At 39.1% G+C, this 23,497-nt stretch overlaps 2 protein-coding genes across 3 annotated transcripts; one reads left to right on the forward strand and one right to left on the reverse strand.

The window, feature by feature from the left end:
- Positions 1-732: 732 nt before the first annotated feature.
- On the reverse strand, positions 733-12,021 carry LOC134660538 (BLOC-1-related complex subunit 5). The gene is made up of 7 exons (XM_063516315.1): positions 11,921-12,021; positions 11,446-11,553; positions 10,003-10,169; positions 8,941-9,016; positions 8,042-8,154; positions 6,837-6,971; positions 733-842 (listed from the first exon to the last, which is right to left on the reverse strand). Exons 1-7 carry the CDS (start codon positions 12,018-12,020, stop codon positions 762-764), a joined length of 780 nt encoding a protein of 259 aa, XP_063372385.1. The 5' UTR covers position 12,021; the 3' UTR covers positions 733-761.
- Positions 12,022-13,013: 992 nt separating this feature from the next.
- LOC134660572 (ubiquitin-fold modifier-conjugating enzyme 1) lies at positions 13,014-16,693 on the forward strand. Of its 2 annotated transcripts, XM_063516349.1 has the most exons (4): positions 13,014-13,282; positions 13,632-13,763; positions 14,988-15,155; positions 16,564-16,693. In XM_063516349.1, the coding sequence occupies exons 1-4, from the start codon at positions 13,160-13,162 to the stop codon at positions 16,645-16,647; spliced, it is 507 nt and encodes a 168-aa protein (XP_063372419.1). In that variant the 5' UTR covers positions 13,014-13,159; the 3' UTR covers positions 16,648-16,693. The 2 variants fall into 2 exon arrangements, 1 of the variants encoding a protein (XP_063372419.1); XR_010097891.1 differs by lacking the exons at positions 13,014-13,282; positions 13,632-13,763; positions 14,988-15,155 and adding an exon at positions 15,538-15,745.
- The last annotated feature ends 6,804 nt before the right edge of the window (positions 16,694-23,497 follow it).

Consider the following 23,497-nt stretch of genomic DNA (forward strand, 5'->3'; position numbering starts at 1 on the left):
CTTACATTAATACATGGGTAACACTGAAAGTTTTTAGAACAGGCTCTTTGAGATCATGAAATAAAGAGAAGCGTTTAGTTTTAAGAAATGAACCTGCCTAATATCATTTATTAATTATACGGGAAACATTTCTAACTGGTATTACATTGCACCTTTCTGATTTTGAAAATACATTGATGTAATATTTTGAGTTTCTGCATACGCCTCTAAAGGGTCAGAAACGTATATGACTTAAGGTCCGCCGCCTTTCCTGTGGACATCATAAAAATTCGGACTAAGCTAACTCTGTATGATGTGGCATTTACAATGACAAATTGTGGCAATGTCATCATTAAAGTCAAGTTTCAATGAAAATATGACGTAATGACACTCCCCCACTTTGATCTATTCAAGTTGGTGCACGAACTCTACGTGGACTTTAAAATATTATTTCCTATCTGGCCACTTTTATGTATATTTGAACCTCCTTCTTAAAAGTTGTAAAATTAAAACCTTAGTAAAATGTACCCGGTGCCCCAATTTTTTTTAAATGTCCACAGGAAAGACTCCCATTTCCCGAAACGATTTTGACCCTAATGTGGGGCATTATTAATGAAAAGGGACCTTATTGTCGATGGCGCTTACGCCGCACAGCGTCGCGCGGCATTGTATTTGTATCGGAGCGTCGTTAATAATGGCGTAAGCGCCATCGACAATAAGGTCCCTTTTCATAGATAACGTCACATATCATCTTCCTCCAGCTATATGACTTGTGTGCGTGGCTATGAGGCGCCCCATACAAAAGGCTCGAGCCGCTTCTCTGGTGGAAGTAGCGCGTTTAATTCCTCCACGTCCGATAGTGTCTGCAAAAAAACCACAAAGATAAGATAAAGATAAAAGATAGTTTATTCAAGTAGGCACATTACAATGCGTTTATTTTCAAAATGGCCGTAACACAAAGAATATCACAAATACGCCTTTTGGTTCAGTTAAACATGAAAATATGGTTTGTTAGCTGTACGTCCAATACGCAGTTCGTCCAAATGATATTTCAATTCGCATTTCGTCCAACACGTATTTGGTCCAACATGCATTTCGTCCAACAGCGTTTCGTCCAACGCGTATTACGTCAACACGTATTTCGTCCAACCGCATGCCGTCCAACATGGATTTAGTCCAACACACATTTTGTCCAGTAGGCATTCCGTCCAACTCGTATATGTAGAAGTCTTGTCAAGAAAAATATAATTATGCGTCTCTCATTACTGCAGCCACGGGTCATTTATGAAAATTCGAACCGTTTGTCCGAGTAACGTACGCCTTTGTACGACACACCTGTGCGTGAGCGGCGCGTTTTCGTGAACCTTGTAGGAAGACACGAAGGTGGACATTGGGCTTTGGGCTGTAGCCACACGCGTCAGTTGACGTATTTGGCGGTCAAGGGGTTAATGGAATGGAAACAAAGATTCATTGATTAGCGAACGAGCGAGCGAAGCGAAGTTCTACCAATCAACTTGGAACACACGGCTGGCTAGAGAGAGGCACGTCCCGGCGTTTCGATATTTCTTGACTGAACTATCAGAGGATAGTTTGTTACGCTATAACTAAATATAGTATATTTGTTCTAATTCAAACGGTAATTTTACTCAAATGGTACCTTTCCCTGTCACTGTCACAGATATATGCCGCGTTCACACAACTTATTAACGTAGACCCTCAGGATGGAACTGACGCATATTTGTTAATCAACATTACGTAACGAACGTCAATGAGGAATTTCACATGCTCAAATGTGTGTTGTGTAGGTATTTATTCTTATCCTAGTCTTCCTTAGTCTTGTCCCAGAGAGCGGGACGAGCTTCCACTAGTGAAATAAAAAAGTCGACATCTAAATTGTCAGCCATTTTTGTGCATTAATTAGCACGTGAGAACTATGCAACAGCAAAACAATAACTACCGAGCGGTGCGCCGTCCGCCGGTGTGGCGGCACCGTGCCGTCGCACCGTGCGCGGCACCGTACACGGCACCGTGCCGCGGCACGACGCCGTGCCGTTACACGGTGGCCGGGCCCTAACAACAGTAACAACCCGTTAACGGCTCCGACCGCGGGTCCCAGTAGCACCATATCATCGGCGTAGCTGATATTATTGACATTTTCTCATTTCCCATATCCTTTTAATAGACGAATCACGAAATGGACGAACTCCGTAATGATGAATCGCGAAATGGACGAAATGCAGAGTGACAAATCGCGAAATGGACGAACTGCGTATTGACTAATCACGAAATGGACGCATCACTTATGGACAAACTGCGTAGTAGACGAATGGACGAAATGCGATTTGGACGAACTGCGTATTGGACGTCCAGCTAACAAATCGAAAATGGTAATACCTACTATTAACGAATGAATGTTTTTAGAATCGGACTTAGAAAATCAATTTAAGATTTTTTTTTCTTGAAAATATAGCTTTTATAAGTACCTACTGTTTTTACCTATATTTAATTCGGTTGACACTCTTATCTTATCTTACGAGACAAATTACAGTAAATCCTCAAAAAATAAATAAGTAAAGAGTATTTTAAAAGTATTTTTTTTATGGTATGGATCTTTAAGTGGCCCATTCTAAAACCTTTCAGTATCACCCATGTAGATATACATCACGCGTGAAAATAACATGTTGACTGCCAGACCCTTTGACCCATTAGTCACATACAAAAACGTCACTCATTGTGAATTTATTGTGAATTTAAATTATTCTTCGTTTTGCAAAATAAAAACCGGCCAAGTGCGAGTCGGACTCGCGCACGAAGGGTTCCGTACCATTACGCAAAAACGGCAAAAAAAAAACACGTTTGTTGTATGGGAGCCCCACTTAAATATTTATTTTATTTTGTTTTTAGTATTTCTTGTTTAAGCGGCAACAGAAATATATCATCTGTGAAAATTTCAACCGTTCATAAGATAGCTAGACTGTTGAAACGCGATTTTCTGCAGTTTTTTTGCGTAATGGTACGGAACCCTTCGTGCGCGAGTCAGACTCGCACTTGGCCGGTTTTTTAACACAACAAGCTTATACAAGGTAGTTAGCTAGCCTTTGATCCTTAGCGCCCCGCCGCCAAATTTCAATATTTTCCTCGTATGTAAATATAACGCATTGTTTTAGTTTTACACGCGTAATGACGTACTTTTTATCTTAATTTCATTGATGTATATATGTATATCTCAGGACTGGCCTTACGGGCAATAAGAATGGGGCATGAATGGGGCCAGTACAGCGGTGTGACACCGCTACAACGCGATTGGTTGATGAGTTCGCATCACGCGCGCGATTGGTCGCAACTAGTTGCGTTAGACTGCACGATTGGCTCGAATTCATGAGTGACACCGCTGAACTAGTACCATTTTTAGGGTTCCGTACCCAAAGGGTAAAAACGGGACCCTATTACTAAGACTCCGCTGTCCGTCCGTCTGTCACCAGGCTGTATCTCACGAACCGTGATAGCTAGACAGTTGAAATTTTCACAGATGATGTATTTCTGTTGCCGCTATAACAACAAATACTAAAAACAGAATAAAATAAAGATTTAAGTGGGGCTCCCATACAACAAACGTGATTTTTGACCGAAGTTAAGCAACGTCGGGCGGGGTCAGTACTTGGATGGGTGACCGTTTTTTTGCTTGTTTTGCTCTATTTTTTGTTGATGGTGCGGAACCCTCCGTGCGCGAGTCCGACTCGCACTTGGCCGGTTTTTAGTGCACGTAAGGCCCGTCCTGAGATATATGTCAATGATTTATTTAGTGCTCAACAGATTGTTTTTATGTATTTGATTTTGTATCTTGTTGTAAGACCTATAAAGTCGATATTACTAGTATTTATACGATTAGGCGGTGTGTTTTAAAAATCGACCTATTTTCCTTCGAGTTAAGGTAGAAAATCAAATGAAAACTATATGTCAAAAGCAAACCTTAAAATACCGAAAGCACGTTTCAGACATTTAGGTATATAAATAAAAATCTAACCTTTGCCTTGAGGAAAATCTGATACAACAAAATGACGTCAAGATCGGAAAACTACCATTACGGAGAAAAACATTGCGTTTTTTTAAGCATCGTCATTTGCTATTGTTTTTCGTCCATAATAATATGATGACTCTATTGACAAAAGTGATATATGTGACGTTATCTATGAAAAGGGACCTTATTGTCGATGGCGCTTACGCCATTATTGCCGATGCTCCGATATAAATACAATGCCGCGCGACGCTGTGCGGCGTAAGCGCCATCGACAATAAGGTCCCTTTTGACAGATAATGCCCCATATAGTTGGTCAAACCAATTTGACAGTCAGTAAGAACCAGTACGGATATGATGGTCGTTCTTGTCTACGTGACAGCGTGATAAAACGGTGTCCGTCACTTTCTTTCCCATGGTGTTAAACAGTGACAGTTATTTTATCACGTGGATAAAGATGGATAAAGCTATCCATAATAGGCTGGCAGGAAAACTATATCCTTTTCTTTTGGGTGCTAGTACTATAGTTCGTTTTTTTTAGCATTAGAAAGAACTTGAAAGCAGGTAAGCGATTTTGACATGTCTTTTAATTGAAAAACACTTTTTAAAAATCAATAACTATTACTTATGAAAGCAGAAGACTATAAAAGATCGTATTAGATTCATAATTGTTACATATTTACCGTAATTTATTTATAAAATGTTGTTCAATTCAAAGACACATCAAGATTGTTTACCAAATTTCTAATGCTAAAAAAAACGAAGTATAGTGTAAGACAAAGATAGTATGATTCTCTCTGTCTGATGTTTGAAATGAGACAGTCCTTTGACAAACTATACCTACCTACAACCTACAATAGGTAAAACCTCGATACCTAACATAAATCTCAAGAGAAAAATTCCTCGTCGAGGCTCGAATTATCGAGGTTCCACTGAAATTACGAAGTCCCATTTAACCTTTTCTTAATGCAAAACAGTACAGTACAGTACAGTAGGTACAGTACAGTATACCTGTTGTAATAGTGAGTTGCAGCGACTGAGTTGGTGTGCCGCCTCGTGTACTCTGGCGAGTCGCTCCGCGTGACGAGCGTTGTTTCGCTGTTAGTACAGTACAGTACAGTAGGTACAGTACAGTACAGTATACCTGTTGTAATAGTGAGTTGCAGCGACTGAGTTGGTGTGCCGCCTCGTGTACTCTGGCGAGTCGCTCCGTGTGATGAGCGTTGTTTCGCTGTTAGTACAGTACAGTACAGTAGGTACAGTACAGTATACCTGTTGTAATAGTGAGTTGCAGCGACTGAGTTGGTGTGCCGCCTCGTGTACTCTGGCGAGTCGCTCCGCGTGACGAGCGTTGTTTCGCTGTTAGTACAGTACAGTACAGTACAGTAGGTACAGTACAGTACAGTATACCTGTTGTAATAGTGAGTTGCAGCGACTGAGTTGGTGTGCCGCCTCGTGTACTCTGGCGAGTCGCTCCGCGTGACGAGCATTGTCTCGCTGTTAGTACAGTACAGTACAGTAGGTACAGTACAGTATACCCGTTGTAATAGTGAGTTGCAGCGACTGAGTTGGTGTGCCGCCTCGTGTACTCTGGCGAGTCGCTCCGCGTGACGAGCGTTGTTTCACTGTTAGTACAGTACAGTACAGTAGGTACAGTACAGTATACCTGTTGTAATAGTGAGTTGCAGCGACTGAGTTGGTGTGCCGCCTCGTGTACTCTGGCGAGTCGCTCCGCGTGACGAGCATTGTCTCGCTATTAGTACAGTACAGTACAGTAGGTACAGTACAGTATACCTGTTGTAATAGTGAGTTGCAGCGACTGAGTTGGTGTGTCGCCTCGTGTACTCTGGCGAGTCGCTCCGCGTGACGAGCGTTGTTTCGCTGTTAGTACAGTACAGTACAGTACAGTAGGTACAGTACAGTACAGTATACCTGTTGTAATAGTGAGTTGCAGCGACTGAGTTGGTGTGCCGCCTCGTGTACTCTGGCGAGTCGCTCCGCGTGACGAGCATTGTCTCGCTGTTAGTACAGTACAGTACAGTAGGTACAGTACAGTATACCTGTTGTAATAGTGAGTTGCAGCGACTGAGTTGGTGTGCCGCCTCGTGTACTCTGGCGAGTCGCTCCGCGTGACGAGCGTTGTTTCGCTGTTAGTACAGTACAGTACAGTACAGTACAGTAGGTACAGTACAGTACAGTATACCTGTTGTAATAGTGAGTTGCAGCGACTGAGTTGGTGTGCCGCCTCGTGTACTCTGGCGAGTCGCTCCGCGTGACGAGCATTGTCTCGCTGTTAGTACAGTACAGTACAGTAGGTACAGTACAGTATACCTGTTGTAATAGTGAGTTGCAGCGACTGAGTTGGTGTGCCACCTCGTGTACTCTGGCGAGTCCTCCGCGTGACGAGCATTGTCTCGCTGTTAGTACAGTACAGTACAGTAGGTACAGTACAGTATACCTGTTGTAATAGTGAGTTGCTGCGACTGAGTTGGTGTGCCGCCTCGTGTACTCTGGCGAGTCGCTCCGCGTGACGAGCGTTGTTTCGTTGTGAGTACAGTACAGTACAGTAGGTACAGTACAGTATACCTGTTGTAATAGTGAGTTGCAGCGACTGAGTTGGTGTGCCGCCTCGTGTACTCTGGCGAGTCGCTCCGCGTGACGCGCGTTGTTTCGCTGTTAGTACAGTACAGTACAGTAGGTACAGTACAGTATACCTGTTGTAATAGTGAGTTGCAGCGACTGAGTTGGTGTGCCGCCTCGTGTACTCTGGCGAGTCGCTCCGCGTGACGAGCGTTGTTTCGCTGTTAGTACAGTACAGTACAGTAGGTACAGTACAGTATACCTGTTGTAATAGTGAGTTGCAGCGACTGAGTTGGTGTGCCGCCTCGTGTACTCGGGCGAGTCGCTCCGCGTGACGAGCGTTGTTTCGCTGCTTGTCAACCATTGAGGAGTACAGGCGGGTGATTTCGGAATCCGCCTGTATGAATACATAGAGAGATTAGTTTATTCACTACCCGCCCCGGCTTCGCACGGGTTAACAAATTATACATAAACCTTCCTCTTGAATCACTCTATCTATTTAAAAAAATCGCATCAAAATCCGTTGCGTAGTTTTAAAGATCCAAGCATATATAGGGACAGACAGACAGCGGGAAGCGACTTTGTTTTATACTATGTAGTGATATTATAGTGATTTCAGTTCAATGACACAAAATTTTACTCAATAATAAAATTCATTCGCTAGATTCTTACCTCTCTAAGCTAGTTGAACTTTAGTAATTTAAGTTTAGTAGTTGGTTTACCTAACCTCTTTAAGATTAGTAGCCAGTTGACCTTACCTCTTCAAGTTTATTAGCAAGAACTTATCTTACCGCCTTAAATTAAATAGTTAGTTGACCATCTATTTAAGTTTAATAGCCAGTTGATCTTACCTTTTTAAGTTTAGTGGCCAGTTGACTATAATCTTCAAGTTTAGTAGCTAATAGATCTTACCTCTTTAAGTTTAGCAACTAGTTGACCTTACCTCTAAGTTTAGCAACTAGTTGACCTTACCTTAAGTTTAGCAACTAGTTGACCTTACCTCTTTAAGTTTAGCGGCCAGTTGAATATAATCTTCAAGTTTAGTAGCTAATAGACCTTCCTTACCTCTTTAAGTTTAGTAGCCAGTTGACCATTCCTCTTTAAGTTTAGTAGCCAGTTAATCTTACCTCTTTAAGTTTAGTAGCCAGTTGACCATTCCTCTTTAAGTTTAGTAGCCAGTTAATCTTACCTCTTTAAGTTTAGTAGCCAGTTGACCATTCCTCTTTAAGTTTAGTAGCCAGTTAATCTTACCTCTTTAAGTTTAGTAGCCAGTTGATTCTAATCTTCAAGTTTAGTAGCAAATATACCTTACCTCTTTCAGTTTAGCAACTAGTTGACCTTACCTCTGTAAGTTTAGTGGCCAGTTGACCTGACCTCTTTAAGTTTAGTGGCCAGTTGACCTTACCTCTGTAAGTTTAGTGGCCAGTTGACCTGACCTCTTTAAGTTTAGTGGCCAGTTGACCTTACCTCTTTAAGTTTAGTGGCCAGTTTCACTTGTTCTTGAGCCAGTGGGGTAGCACAGGCGGCCAAATGTGCTTGTAGTCGCGAACACAGACATATCCAGGGCCGCGCGTCTAGGCCTGATAACAATTATAGATATATAATGATTAGAATAGAATATAATAGAATAGAATAGAATAGAATATTATTTATTTCAGCATAGGTGAAATGAAAAATGAAAATGAAAAATGAAATGAAAAATATAGGTACACAGTTATACAATACATATTATTACTATGATAAGCCATTCAGTATTTCTAATATTCATTGAAATATTTATTTTCACTACACCAACTGGTAAAAGCGCTTCTGATTGTTCAAAAACTGATAGCAAAGTTGCATTTTATTCTCATGTGGATAAAATGCAACTAAAACGTAACGGCAAAGTAATCAAATGCAAATTTTGAATTGTTTTCTTGTTTGCTGGCGGAGTTGACTTTTATATGATTGTTGAATGATAAATATTTAATAAAATTCATTTGGATTTGATTTTGTTTGTGAAAACTTTTGTGTTTCACTCGGGCACAACTTTGGCCCCGAGTAATTAATAATATATAGTTATTATAATAAATTAATAATGTAAATTACGCATCTGTGACAATGTATGATCAATACAAATAATTTAATACCTTTAAACGAGCAATTCTTGTTTATTTATTTATATATATATATATATATATATATTTCGGGGATCTCGGAAACGGCTCTAACGATTTCGATGAAATTTGGTATATAGGGGTTTTCGGGGGCGAAAAATCGGTCTAGCTAGGTCTTATCTCTGGGAAAACGCGCATTTCCGAGTTATTATATGTTTTCCGAGCGAAGCTCGGTCACCCAGATATTAAATATGAATATTATATAGGTACCTTCGAGCACTTCAGGGTCGCGAGCGCCGGGCAGCCCCAACGTGCCGCGCATGATAGGAAGAAACGTTGGGATTTCCTAAAAAACCCAGGTTATTTCGGTTAATTATCACATTTTTAGGGTTCCGTACCACAAAAGGAAAAAGAAACCGGCCAAGTGCGAGTCGGACTCGCGCACGGTTCCGCACCATCAAAAAAAATAGAGGAAAAAAATCGTGTTTGTTGTATGGGAGCCCCCCTTAATTTTTTTTTGTTATAGCGGCAACAGAGATACATCATTTGTGAAAATTTCAACTGTCTAGCTATCGCGGTTCATGAGATACAGCCTGGTGACAGACGGACGGACGGACGGACGGACAGCGAAGTCTGAGTAATAGGGTCCCGTTTTTTACCCTTTGGGTACGGAACCCTAAAAACGGAACCCTTATAGGTTCACTAGTGCGTCTGTCTGTTCGTCTGTCACAGCCTGTTTTCTCGGAAACTACTAGTACACATAGCTTGTGACCCAAAGACGGACATGTAACGTAAACAAATGAATTTTAAACATGGAGGATATGTTCCCCGGCTCGTACCAATGAGTGTTTCGGAACATATGTACGAAATATCATTTGATATTTACCAGTCGCTTTTCGGTGAAGGAAAACATCGTGAGGAAACCAATACGGGCCTAGTTTCCCCTCTGGGTTGGAAGGTCAGATGGCAGTCGCTTTCGTAAAAACTAGTGCCCACGCCAATTACCGGGATTAGTTGCCAAGCGGACCCCAGGCTCCTATGAGCCGTGGCAAAATGCCGGGACAATGCGAGGAAGATGATGTTTTAATATATTTTACAGTACTAATGGGGCTACTTTTCCGCACTAGTGCGTAAAATAGCACTTTTCGTGCGATGTCGAAACTTTAAAGTGCCATATGTACTGTAAAACGTTGTTCGATACACGTGCTAATAGGTAATTCGCAACTCGTGTCGATTTAAAACACTCCCTTCGGTCGTGTTTTAATTTATCGCCACTCGTTTCGAATTTCCTCTTTTTCGCACTTGTATCGAAAATAACTATAATATACCTACATGTAACCGTCGTATGTCCTCATCCAGTGTCGCTGTGGCCTGTTCCTTGACAACGATAATGTCCCTGGTGCGTTTGGTCTTGCGAGCCTGTAGCGACATCTGTCGCCGCTGCAGGAGCGACTTTTTGGAGTCCTGCCGTTGATTCTTTGTTGAAGTTTTGGGGGAATCTGGTATGTTATAACACAGAATAAATAATAGTACTAGTACTAGGTACAGAAGATTCACTCTCTAACAAAACGCGTCTTTTACGACAGATACGACCGCTAGGTGGCGCAAGCGCGATCAGGCGTCAACCCCGTAGCGGTGCGCGGCAACTGCTATGGCTAGACACCAAAATTGGTGTGGGCCGCATGTACTTGTAGTGAGGCGATGAAATCGCGGAGTGAGCCACGCCTGGTTACTTATAGGTTAGGTTTGAAACTATCATAAATCATGATGGTTTTAAGCATAAATAAAATTTTCCCTTAAAACTAAATTATTGATAGTTTCATAACTGAGAATAACTATAAGACAATTTAGATTGAGAGTGCCTTTGAAATTAAGTGTGCAAATGTATTATTCATTTGCTAATTGAGTGATTTTAATAATATACAGTGAAACCTGGTTAATTGACACCTGGATAAATGCAAAACCTCAATAATTGCAACCAAAGGTCCGGTCCCGGTCCCTTGAGACCAAAAGGCGTCTATAATTGAAAATTTTGAACCTCTATAATTGAAATTTAGATTTGAGTGCTTTTCGTAATTTTACCTCTGTAATTGACCACATCGCAACTAAGTCCTCTATAATTGACACTGTGCAAAAAAACCGTTATTTTAGCTCTTCTTATTACCTCTATAATTGAAACGAGTCTATAAGTAAGACCTCTGTTATTGAAATAATATAGACTTGTAGAGAGCAGAAACAATATTTTAATAGCAATGATAATTTTATTTTAAATCTTCACCCAGAATTCAATTTATTAATTGGGTATCTATCACAGACAGTAGTAGGTGAAATAGTTTTGATTAAATTAAAAACACAATATGCTTTTTACATTCCAATAAAACATTCTTCTACAATTCAAGGGCTTATTTAAAAAACCCAAATGATTATAAGCAGTAACTAATGTAGTTAAGTGTTAAAGTGCAAGTTATATACAGACCAGAAACCCAGGAATCTACTTTCAATGGTTATTTGAACCACCATAAAAGCAGAACGCAACCTCTTTTAATGAGAACCTCTATAATTGACACAACAATTTTTTGAACCTCGTTAATTGGCATGACCTGTTTAAATGAAAAACCTGGTTAATTGACAAAAAATTGCCGGTCCCTTGAGATTGCAATTATCCAGGTTTCACTGTAATAACTTTGTACATCCTTAGTTTTTTCTGTAACCGGTCAACGGAACCTTTTTTTGCCCGTTCAGATAAGTAATGCTATTGATTAATATCAGGCTCACCTCCTATAGGCCGGTCTACGGTGTACGAGATGTAGGGCAGCTCGGAGTCACTGCACATGCTCGCTCCCGGGGAATTATTGCCACTGGCCAGTGGCTCTCGACGTTGTTCTGTCACATATGTGTTGAAGTAATAATACTGAAGTTACATTGAGTAGAGAAATGTGTCCATAGGTATGTTTGTGAATACACTTATACTGATTTCACTTGTAACTCAGTTAAATATTAATTTTAACATGTCACTAGAGTTCTTAATAAGTCAGCAATACTCAATTTTCCAGTTGTACTGCTTTTTTTTTATCATACAGTACACAACAATTTTACGATGTTATTTCTCGCGATTGTGGTTGCTTGCGGGCTTAAGGGTTACAGCGCCCTTCGCCAAGGCCTTTGCGCCTTTTGGTAGTTGGCAATAAACAGGTATGTTTAAAAAAATATTATTCTTGCCACTGAACTTATTATGTTAAAACAGGCTTACCTGGAGCACTGCTAGGGGCAGCGATGGTGTGTCCACGGCGCACGGGTGGCGCTCGCGTTGCCGTCTTCGGCGGAGCTGCAGATGACTGCTCTGATCCCATGCTGGTGAATGCCAGATTTTACTTGTAATTCCAAATAAGTTCAAATATTATGCACGCCCGACAATATGTTATTACAGGGTGAACGATATTTGTTTACGCCTCTTTATAGTAACTTATATCCATTGACGTATGCTTATATCAAACAATCGTAAACTAAAATGTGTTAATTTTTTGCTGAGACCTCAATAAAACTATAACGTATGTTTAGTTTAGTACGTGTCTGTTCACCGTGACACGGGATTCCGCAGTATACAGAATCTATTATTACTAATTTATTATTTAATCGTTTTCTTATATAAAGGGATTTCTTCAAAAATGTTTTGCAATTAAATTTTATTTTTGATTCTGATTAGATTTTAGATTTCATTGACAACATCAATACTATCCAGTATCCATTGATGTCCAAACCACACCCACATCCTACATATTACAAAACAAAACAATATACAGAAGAAAATAATTCCAAATAAGTATTTAAACATACTTTTTTGTTTAAATCTAATAGCCTGTATCATAAATTTAATCATTGTTTTTGGTAAAATAAACTATTAATTAAAAATTGAAAAGATTAGTTAAAATAATTTCGACCACCAATCATTCCAATTCAATTCGGACAATACGATCGAACTGTCATTTATGTGTTTTGTTTATACCTATAGCGTACAAATCTTACAATTGTTGTTTTAATACTTTTAATAATTTAAGTATCATCGTGTTACTTACTTCTTTGGATATTTTATTGATTATTAAATTTTATAAATGTCTTAAAAAATTATAAAAAAGGCATTATGCTTATAAACAAATTTACCTTAATTTACCTTTATTTTGCAGTTTGCATAGCGAAATAACAATACGCAGAATGACACGTTGACGTCAAACGTCACAGCTGATCGATCGAGTAGGTGAAAATTCCTTCAATAAGTAAATAAATATTTTTGCTAAAGTAACTAACTTAGACCTTATCTCCTAAGCGTTAAGAAGCATAACAGTATAACACAAAAATGTTATTTCACAAAAAATGACGACAAAATTGTAGTAGTTTCCCAATTGATCTAATGTTTTCGTCTTGGAAATCCTGTTGTGGTGTTTCGCCACATTCTACTCAAAGTTATGAAATAAAGACCAACTATTAGATCAAAATGGTAGACGAAGGCACGCGTAAGACCCTGAGCAGCATCCCGCTGCTGCAAACCAAGGCTGGGCCTAGGGACAAGGAACTGTGGGTGACACGGTTGAAAGAAGAATATCAGGCTCTTATAAAGGTATTTACCTAGATAACTAACTAATTAACAGCTGTTGTACTATTTAAAGTTCTTTAAGTTCGCTGAGTTATTTAAAGAAGCGAATAGTTACTGAAAACATTAGCTCTTATCCAACTTTCACTCATGTACATAGTCTTTTACTTATTCAGTTCCTAGAACACTATTTTTTAAGTCTAGATAATATTTTGAATGAATAATTTCCTCATAGGTGATGTGAAAAGCAGTCTGTGTTACATAGTAGCAAAATGATTACCAATTATTTCTATAATAGAATCCTTTGCTTCATTCAGGATTCAATGTAATTATGTAATTTTGCTTCCTTGTGACACAATCGACTATTTTGTTGCAGTATGTACAGAACAACAAGTCGGCAGACAATGACTGGTTCCGGCTGGAGTCGGACAAAACCGGTACCCGCTGGTTCGGCAAGTGCTGGTACGTGCACAACCTGCTCAAGTACGAGTTTGACCTGGAGTTCGATGTAAGTCTGCTAGTATAAACATATATGCCGGTAGCACAATAGTAGTTTATGCAACAGTGATATAATAAGGGTTCTTAAAATTCAAGGGTCGAAGTTACAAAACGAGACGTAGTCGAGTTTTGTAAAAAAAGACCCGAGAATTTTAAGAACCAATTATGAGCTGTTGCATACATTACTTTTTCTATGACAGCTGCAGCAAAAAAAAAAAAAAAAAAAAAGAGTTATTATTAAAAAAAAAAAGTTATTATTTAAAAAAAAAAAAGAGTTATTATTGTAAATGAAAACATACCTCTTTCAATCAAGATGATCGGAACTTGTATCTTTAAAAAAAATAAAGCAGTTGTATTATACTCATAAGATGACTGCTAGCAGTCATCTTATGAGCCTATAGATAAATCATTCAAATGACATTGCTTTAGATATCACTGTCAGTCATTTAATTGACACATTTGAGTGCTGGAGTAAAAAATAAATAATAGTACTAAGTACAGAAGACTCACTCTCTAACAAAACGCGTCTGTTACGATCAGCACAGATATGGCCGCTAGGTGGCGACAGCGCCACGCGCGGCTTATGGCTTTCCCTAAAATTGGGGCCGAACGGATGTACTTTTAGCTACCTGTAGCAAAGCGACGAAATCGCGGAGCGAGACACGCCTGCCGGTAGCCCAAACGTTGACTAAATATTTTTGTAATATGTATTATTCTTCGTGTATGCATCTTTTCCAGAATATTATAAAAATTTAAACTACAATCATTTAACGAAAAAATATGTGTTAGCATTCAGTAAGATTTTGATAAAGTTGTAGTGTTTTACATTTAGTCAAAGATTTTCTCTCTCTCTCTTCCTAATGGTGTTTTACTGGGTAGCAAAGTTTGTTTAACCCTCGTGCCTTGAAACCCGTGCAACGCTCAAGATGCCACTTTTAGGACCCCTCTTTACGCTCGTGGTTTAATTATGGAATCTTCTTTCGCTTGCTTGGTCATCCATAACACAAGGAGTTAAACAATAACTTTGCTTCTTGTAAAACAAATAATTATATCATTATTGTGTTTTTCTCTCTGGTTGCCCTGAAAACCAGCGCCATGGCCAAGTATCTTAGTCATCAACAAATGCTGAGTGGCATCTATTTTGGACATTTTGGTGTTAGAATGTATTAGAATAAGATGTATTTGTAGGCTAAGTTTAATTTTGACACCAAAATAAACTATTTCTTTATTTCAGATCCCTATAACGTACCCGACAACAGCACCAGAGCTGGCATTACCCGGCCTCGACGGCAAAACCGCTAAAATGTACCGCGGCGGCAAAATCTGCTTGACCGACCACTTCAAGCCGCTCTGGGCAAGGAATGTGCCCAGGTTTGGCATCGCACACGCTATGGCTTTAGGAGTAAGTATTGAAAAATGAAAAAAATATAATTAGTGGCTATGTAAGCTACTGCTAAAATGTACCGCGGCGGCAAAATCTGCCTGACCGACCACTTCAAGCCGCTCTGGGCAAGAAATGTGCCCAGGTTTGGCATCGCGCACGCAATGGCTTTAGGAGTAAGTATTACATCTCGGTTATAATTAGTGGCTGTGTGAGCTACTGCTAAAATGTACCGCGGCGGCAAAATCTGCTTGACCGACCACTTCAAGCCGCTCTGGGCTAGGAACGTGCCCAGGTTTGGCATCGCACACGCTATGGCTCTAGGAGTATTACATCTAGGTTAACTAGTGGCTTAGGTAAGCTACTGCTAAAATGTACCGCGGCGGCAAAAAATATGCTTCAAGCCGCTCTGGGCAAGGAATGTGCCCAGGTTTGGCATCGCACACGCTATGGCATTAGGAGTAAGTATTACATCTAGGTTATAATTAGTGGTTCTGTAAGCTACTGCTAAAATGTACCGCGGCGGCAAAATATGCCTGACCGACCACTTCAAGCCGCTCTGGGCTAGGAATGTGCCTAAGTTTGGCATCGCGCACGCTATGGCTTTAGGAGTAAGTATTTCTTGTAATTGCATATCGTCATCCTGTTAATGGAGAATACACCTTATTTCAATGACATAGGGTTCACCGATGGTCAGTTAACTAAGGAAAGGAAGTGTGTCTGAAATTTTGCAAAATTGAACCCTATAACTTTGAAATAAAGTTCAACAAACAGGTGAAAAATAAATTCAACCGTATTTTCTTCACTATTGATTTCAAATTCTACTGCCTTTTCTTGTATTAAATATGCCCCACTTACACCTCTTGAAGGAGGGTTGCCATTGGGTTGCAATTTTAGTCTGTAAGTGATATTTCACTTAATCTTGACAATGACAATGTTACGTGATCTTTCACTTAATCTTGACAATGTTACGTGACGTTTCACTTACACTTGACAATGTTACGTGACATTTCACTTAAACTTGACAATGTTACGTGACATTTCACTTAATCTTGCCAATGTTACGTGATATTTCACTTAATCTTGCCAATGTTACGTGATAACATACAATCTCTTCTGCTTAAGGTTGACTGGTAGAGAATGCCTCATGGCATTAAGTTTGCCTTTTGTACATTAAGATGTTTGTGCAGTAAAGTTTAAATAAATAAATGTTTCACTTAATCTTGACAATGTTATGTGATATTTCACTTAATCTTGACAATGTTATGTGATATTTCACTTAATCTTGACAATGTTATGTGATATGTCACTTAATCTTGACAATGTTACGTGACATTTCACTTAATCTTGACAATGTTACGTGACATTTCACTTAATCTTGACAATGTTACGTGACATTTCACTTAATCTTGCCAATGTTACGTTTCAGCTGGGCCCCTGGCTGGCGGTGGAAATTCCCGAGCTGATCGAGAAGGGCGTCATCTCGTACCAGGAAAAGGGGGAGGCGAAGTGACCACATGTGTATACCTGATTAATAATAAACTATCTTATTTTTTCTACATTCGTTTTTTTTTCGAAACAATGGTTTGAAGTAATTGAAGGGATGTTTACAAAAACAACATAACTGCTTAGAGCGGTTGACACTTTTTAAGAACATTGTTAATCGTTTCAGGTGTCAACCAGTGTAGTCATTTATGTTGTTTTTGTAAACATCAATTTTACTGTAGGTATAGGTATTTGCTACAAGCAAAATTTAAATAAGTTTTTGGTAAAAAAAACATTTTTAGTACAAGCTTTTATCGCTGGCTGTACTTTTCTTTCCACATGCAACTAATATTCATCGAGACAATTCTAAAAACCCCAAACACAATCCGGTTGCGTAGTTTCATCACAGAGTTCCTATGGCCACACCTCCTGTCTCCATCATCAGATCAGCTCCATGGTACTATAATATTGCATTGTCACTTGTCACCCGACTTACATAATGCAAATACATAATGTAAGTTTGCATACATAATGCAAACTTTCAGCTTCATTGGAAGTCAGAAAGTGGGTTAAATTTAACTTGCAAGATTTGACCCGTATAAACATAGTTAATTAGGTACATAAGTACATAACATACCTACTTAGGTACGTAGGTACCTACATTGCAAGTTAGTAAAAAGCTTGTAAAAACGAATTGGTTCACAACTTTTTCTTCTTCTAATCTAAGTAAGTAGGTACATAAATATTTGCATCTCGCACCTAGAACCCTCACTTCGCTCGGATCTCTTGTTTTACCACTACGCACCAAATTGCTTATTGCGCAAAACTTTGATGCCTTGCAAAAAATAAACATGTCCTATTTTCTTGACGAATACCTACTTTTAAAGTTTTTTTTTTCATTATCACTACACGTGTTAACCCTTTGAACGCTACGCCTATCGTTGCGGCATCGTGAACCTTATCGGTATGCACGAAGGTTGATTATGGACTGTAGCCGCGAGACAATTGAAGCCTTTGGCTGTCAAAGGGTTTACCATATTAATAATACACCAATGTCAGTATTAAACCTTATACTGCCTAAAATTCGAGTTCGAGTTCACCGTTGAGCGTCAATACAGTTGGTTATATAATAAAGCTAGTTTTAAGTAAGTACCTAATGTAAAAGAAAATCGCGACTGTATATGTACCTACGTATTACAAGCAAATAGGAAAACTATATAACAAGTAGTCGAGAGTGTATTGCCCTAAACTACGGCGTTGCGTGAACAGTCAGCAACAGAAGTTGCTAAGCGGGCGAGGTGTTCAAAATTACCTTGACACGCTCTTATTCTCTTAACAATAAAGTCGCGTCAAGATCATTTTGAACACCTCGCCCGCTTAGCAACTTCTGCTGCTGACTGAACAAGAGATTTCTTTTTGACAGGATTGGTCCTTTGGACCCAAGGATGGATTTAAGAACTGGAGCCTCCGACATTTTTGAGATGTACAATTTTAGGGGGCTCTCAAATTTATAGATTTTGTTTATCTATATTATTTAAGGTAAGTTTGTATTATTGTTTAAGGCCAAGTTTGGTATCGTTTTCGTATAAATCGGGGATGCCGAATTCATTTATGATATCATAATGACGCCATTCAGAAATCAGAAATCAGAAATATTTATTGTATAAACTGTGTAGGTACAAGAAAAACACCTAAGTAAAATATTAAAAAAATACTTGATTTTAATTCCTCTTCACGCTTTAACTGCTGAACCAATTTAGTTTAAATTTGGTATAGAGATAGTTTGAGTCCCGGGGAAGAACATAGGATAGTTTTTATCCCAAAAAAATCCCCTAAAATACTTAGAACCTAAACTTATTAACCTCAGACGTCGCAGACGCTTAAAACCCCCCACCCCCCACCTGCATCAAAAATCTGGGTGGCTCCATTTATTAAATACATCCTTGTGTCCTAAGGACCAATCCTGCCAAAGGAAATCTCTTGTTCACGCAACGCCGTAGTTGACCTTTTTATGCTCTGAGCACACTCGACTAGTAGCTTCTAACCCCGCAGCGTCAGACGGTAAAGGCCTGTGCACACCGGCTTGCGTGTGCGTGACCTGCACGTGCGCGTGCGCTAAAATGTTGGAGCCGCGCACGCACACGTCACGCAAGCGGTGTGCCGTCTCTCATAAGGATATCTGTCTACTACAACGCTGCACGCGCACGTGCACATCACGCACACGTAGCCGCGTGCGGTTTGGCCTTAAAGGCCAAAGGGGAAGATTTTGTTTACGCCTATCTCTTATAAACACGCATAGTTTTTTTGTTTAAGTAAATGCGCCAAAATTGCGTATGAATAATAATATGTATGACATCAGTACAATACTGTGGGTCAAGGATCAAGTTGACACCATAAACGAGACTTTTTTTTCTAGGTAGGTAGGTACTCAGTTTCTTGTTCGTGAATATAGTTGGTTCCTTCAGTAAAGTCGAAAATAAATATATCCGGTAAGTTTTTATTGAGTTATTCTAATACCGGGTGCGGCGGAGCAAAAAATTAAACTGTTAGATGGATATGTACGCCATTATCTTAGTGATTGACTGGCTTGACAAAAATTCGCAATAGGCACATTTCGTCTTAGAAAAAACTTTAAACATTAAAAACCAAAACACAAGTTATTTTTAAAAGTCGCTGAAATGTTGGTCACTTTGAGTAGTAACATGATGACGATCCACTGCACAAGTGCACATACAGAGGTCTGAACATTTAAGCGGCCTGGTTTTCCAATTGAACCAGCCGCGGCACTGTTTTATGCATTTGCAGTACATATTTGCACCTGACAATTTCTAAACCTGCTTCTGTAGCAACAGGCAAGTACGTCCATATAGGCTCCCGGTTGTTGTTGACCTTCGTGCAACCCCAAGTAGACGGACAGGGTACCTAGATTTTGAGCTTGTGTCAACTGACCCCATGCACTGCTTGATAAAATATGGCTTTTAAAAATGCTGATATAAAGTAGCTTTGGGATGTGTTCTATCTGCCGGTCTTTCTTAATATACTGTTATTCACGGCACTCATTTACTGAAGTACACTATTCTCTTTCCTTTACCATTGAACAAAGATACACCGTGTTAAAACCCGTATCGTAAAAATCACCAAATATACCATTTATACCAAAGGCGATATCATGACAGCACATGAGCACACATACTGATTATGTTTTCGTGTTCCTATATGCACCCACAGTTCCTCAAGCTAAGATAAATTTTGCACATGTGCAATTGTGCAACTGCCAGTACCACCACATCACATACGTATCCACAGTACGTATTATGAGTGTCGTAAAGCCTCGATCGACAGCACCAGATGCATGCACCATGATTCGAGTGTCATTTTATAAGATAGGTCAGATTTTCTGCTTTTTGAAACTAATTATAATAGGATCTCCAAGCATAAACCAGAAGATTGTGGGTCATAATTGTTATTTCAGATCAGCATCGTATACTTCAGTAAATGAGTGCCGTAAATAACAGTACCTATACTAAGAAAGACCGGCAGATAGAAGACATCCCACAGACCAAAGCTACTTTAGATCAGCATATTTAAAAGCCATATTATATCAAGGGGTGCATGTTTGGTGTCAGTTATTGGCACAAGCTCAAAATCTACCCTGTCCGTCTACTTGTGGTTGCACGAAGGTCAACAACAACCGGGAGCCTATATGGACATACTTGCCTGTTGCTGCAGAAGCACGTTTAGAAATTGTCAGGTGCAAATACTGCAAATGCATAAAACATCAGTGCCGTGGCGGGTTCAATTGAAAAACCGGCAGCTTAAATGGTAACTCCAGGTTTAACCGGTTAACCCCGGGTTAGTGGGATGATGCAAGTGGCGCTAACAGATTTAAAACAATAATATATTCACCATTCGTATGTGTTGCGAACGCAACCTTTATTTGTATAAAATCTCAATACCTAATGCAGTAGCTAAACGCGGCCGTCGGGCTCGGCTAGTATTCGGCAGCTTTTTCTTAAGCACCAATAGGAGCGCTCCACATACTTTGTATCGCGGCCAATTAGAGGCACCTAAATTTAAACCACCTTTGTACTATTCAAATTATGAAAATCACTCTCTCATCAGCCTTCATACAATATCCACCACTTCTACATTTAACCGTTTTGGCAAGAACCCTTGTAAACCAGTACTTGGAAAATTATATCAGTTCACTATAAGAATTGAAGCTTTTTATTTGAGTCGTCGAGCTCCTGACCTGCACGGCGGCTACAGTATGTTTAAAACAGTACCTAAGCCCTACTTCACGGACGATCATGCATTGAGATCACCCTAACCCACACTGAATATTATTTTTTATCTCCCATGTTTCAACAGATTTATATAATAAACTATATATTTTTGTAAACTAGATAAGAGTAGCTTTACGACTATATTTTTTGTTTTGAGATTTCTGTTATACTTTAAAAAAAATGTTAATTATAAAAAAAAACAAATTATACTTTTTTTAGTCTTTTCTACTTTATTCATTTTTTTGTTAGAAAGTGCATTGTTTTTGTTCTAAAAATAGATTCCTCGTCCTTAATTTATCCGAAAATGATATATCACATGCCCTAATACTGGAGGTGGCTCTCGTCGGCTCCCGATCTCTATCAACTCAAGACCAGCTGAGAATCAATTGTGCCAAGTTTCAGCGCATAGTCACAAAGTGCAAGGTGTCGTGCACTATCAAAGCAGCTATGATTGTAGTTTTAATTTTAACACAGAACCCGCTCTGTTCGTAGTCGCCTTCCTCTACAAAGCGGGTCAACGCTAGGATTGGCTACGCGCGTAGCGCTACGAAAACGTTGGCAGTGAATGCGCTAAGTCTCAAGTGGTATTTTGTAAAAGATGTGTAAGAAATGTATTATATATTTTTAAATATGTGATGTAGCTAATCGTATACGTTTGTATGAAATGTAGTTTGCCATCACTACACCTTATAAAACAAAGTCCAAAGTCCCCCATTGCGTCTGTTTGTGTTTTTGTATGTTTGTATGTTCGCGATAAACTCAAAAACTGTATGTGCGCAGCATTGTATTTATATCGTAGCATCGTTAATAATGGCGTAAGCGCCATCGACAATAAGATCCCTTTTCATAGATAACGTCACATTTGATTGTAATAAAAAAAATGTCAACGTATACCAGACCACCCTGTAATGTTTTATGTGTAACAATCTCGGGCGATGTATAATTCTGAACAATACTATTCACATAAAGTTGTTATCTTTATGTGAAAAGTTTCAACATCATAATATAAAGTTAACTTTTTGGAGTTGGAAGAGTGATACAAGGTAACATACTTGCTTTTTCTAATATTTATTTATTTATTTATTTAATCTTTATTGCACATAAGAGAACACACTGTACAAAAGGCGAACTTAATGCCATAAGGCATTCTCTACCAGTCAACCTTTAGGCAAAGCAGATAAGTTGTAGGCGGTGCAAAAAATATGTGGTATAGATGAAACAATTACGTACCTGTAATAATAGTTTTAAGGTGCTGCGGGCTCAGCACGGTTCAATTTTTATCGACTATCACTATGCCCGTCACTTTCGCACTTACATACTTGTTAGAACGTGACAGGCATGGTGATAAACGATAAAAATGCTACCGTGCTACTAGGGCAGTAATAGATTCAGAGAGCGAAGTTTTTGTAAAGTCGTACCTCTGTAAATATATTTATGGATTTAGATATATAGACATTATAGATAGATCTAAAAAAAACAAGCGAAAAGCGCTGGTGGTCTAGCGGTAAGAGCGTGCGACTTGCAATCCGGAAGTCGCGGGTTCAAACCCTGGTTCGTACCAATGAGTTTTTCGGAACTTATGTACGAAATATCATTTGATATTTACCAGTCGCTATTCGGTGAAGGAAAACATCGTGAGGAAACCGGACTAATCCCAATAAGGGCCTAGTTTACCCCCTGGGTTGGAAGTTCAGATGGCAGTCGCTTTCGTAAAAACTAGTGCTCACGCCAATTCCTGGGATTAGTTGTCAAGCGGACCCCAGGTTCCCATGAGCCGTGGCAAAATGCCGGGACAACGCGAGGAAGATGATGATTAGATGGGTCAATTTCACCAAACGAGCATTTTTGTCTAATTCCCATGGAATTTTGAAATACCAACATTACACAAAAAAAAATATGCTGATAATTTGATAAAAAATATAATAAACATTAATTTTCTTATGGGGTAAAAATATTCATAAAACTATAAAAGTTATTTCAATTTAAAATTTTGGTCAGGGCACGGGAATTAGTGTGTCCATGGGAATTAGATTTTACTAGCACGGAAATTAGAACATGGCACAGGAATTGTTTTCTTAGCTTATTTTGGTAGTTAAAACTATTATTTATGTATATTTTAATCTACAATAATATACTTCAACCATACTGAAGCGGCATCGAACATATTTATCTACTTTAATTTTAGTTTCGGACGACAAATCTACGAAAGTATGATACACTAAAAACTACGTATTTGACTAATAGTTTCCTTGATTTTAATGGCAACTAATCTCTCTTTCTTAGTAAAATATATATATTTCAAAACAATACTTTGAGTAGTTGCGTAAACATGTCCGCCTTACATACAAAACTATTCATTAAAAAGTGTCATTATGTATCTGCATGTAGATAGGTACAAGGTGTATGATCTGCTTTATGGCCGTATAGGAAATGATACTAAGAAATAAATAGGGGCACAGAGAGAAGAAGTTATTGTGTAAGTTAATCTGAAGAAATCGAATTTGCTGCCTTCATAAATTCATAACACAAACAATTGTTTAACCACATATGAGGTAAGGTGGGGTAAGACTATCACCGGGGTAAGACTATCAC

Source organism: Cydia amplana, chromosome 27 (assembly GCF_948474715.1).
Source record: "Cydia amplana chromosome 27, ilCydAmpl1.1, whole genome shotgun sequence".
In the NCBI taxonomy this organism is placed as follows: domain Eukaryota; kingdom Metazoa; phylum Arthropoda; class Insecta; order Lepidoptera; family Tortricidae; genus Cydia; species Cydia amplana.

Coding starts and splice junctions, on each gene's coding strand:
- LOC134660538 (XM_063516315.1), bottom strand. CDS start 12,020: ATGGGATCAGAGCAGTCATCTGCAGCTCCGCCGAAGACGGCAACGCGA. Junction 10,170..11,445: donor CGTAGACCGGCCTATAGGAG/GTGAGCCTGATA, acceptor ATAACATACCAG/ATTCCCCCAAAACTTCAACA. Junction 6,972..8,041: donor TGGCCACTAAACTTAAAGAG/GTAAGGTCAACT, acceptor GTATTCATACAG/GCGGATTCCGAAATCACCCG.
- LOC134660572 (XM_063516349.1), top strand. CDS start 13,160: ATGGTAGACGAAGGCACGCGTAAGACCCTGAGCAGCATCCCGCTGCTG. Junction 13,283..13,631: donor AATATCAGGCTCTTATAAAG/GTATTTACCTAG, acceptor ATTTTGTTGCAG/TATGTACAGAACAACAAGTC. Junction 15,156..16,563: donor CACACGCTATGGCTTTAGGA/GTAAGTATTGAA, acceptor GTTACGTTTCAG/CTGGGCCCCTGGCTGGCGGT.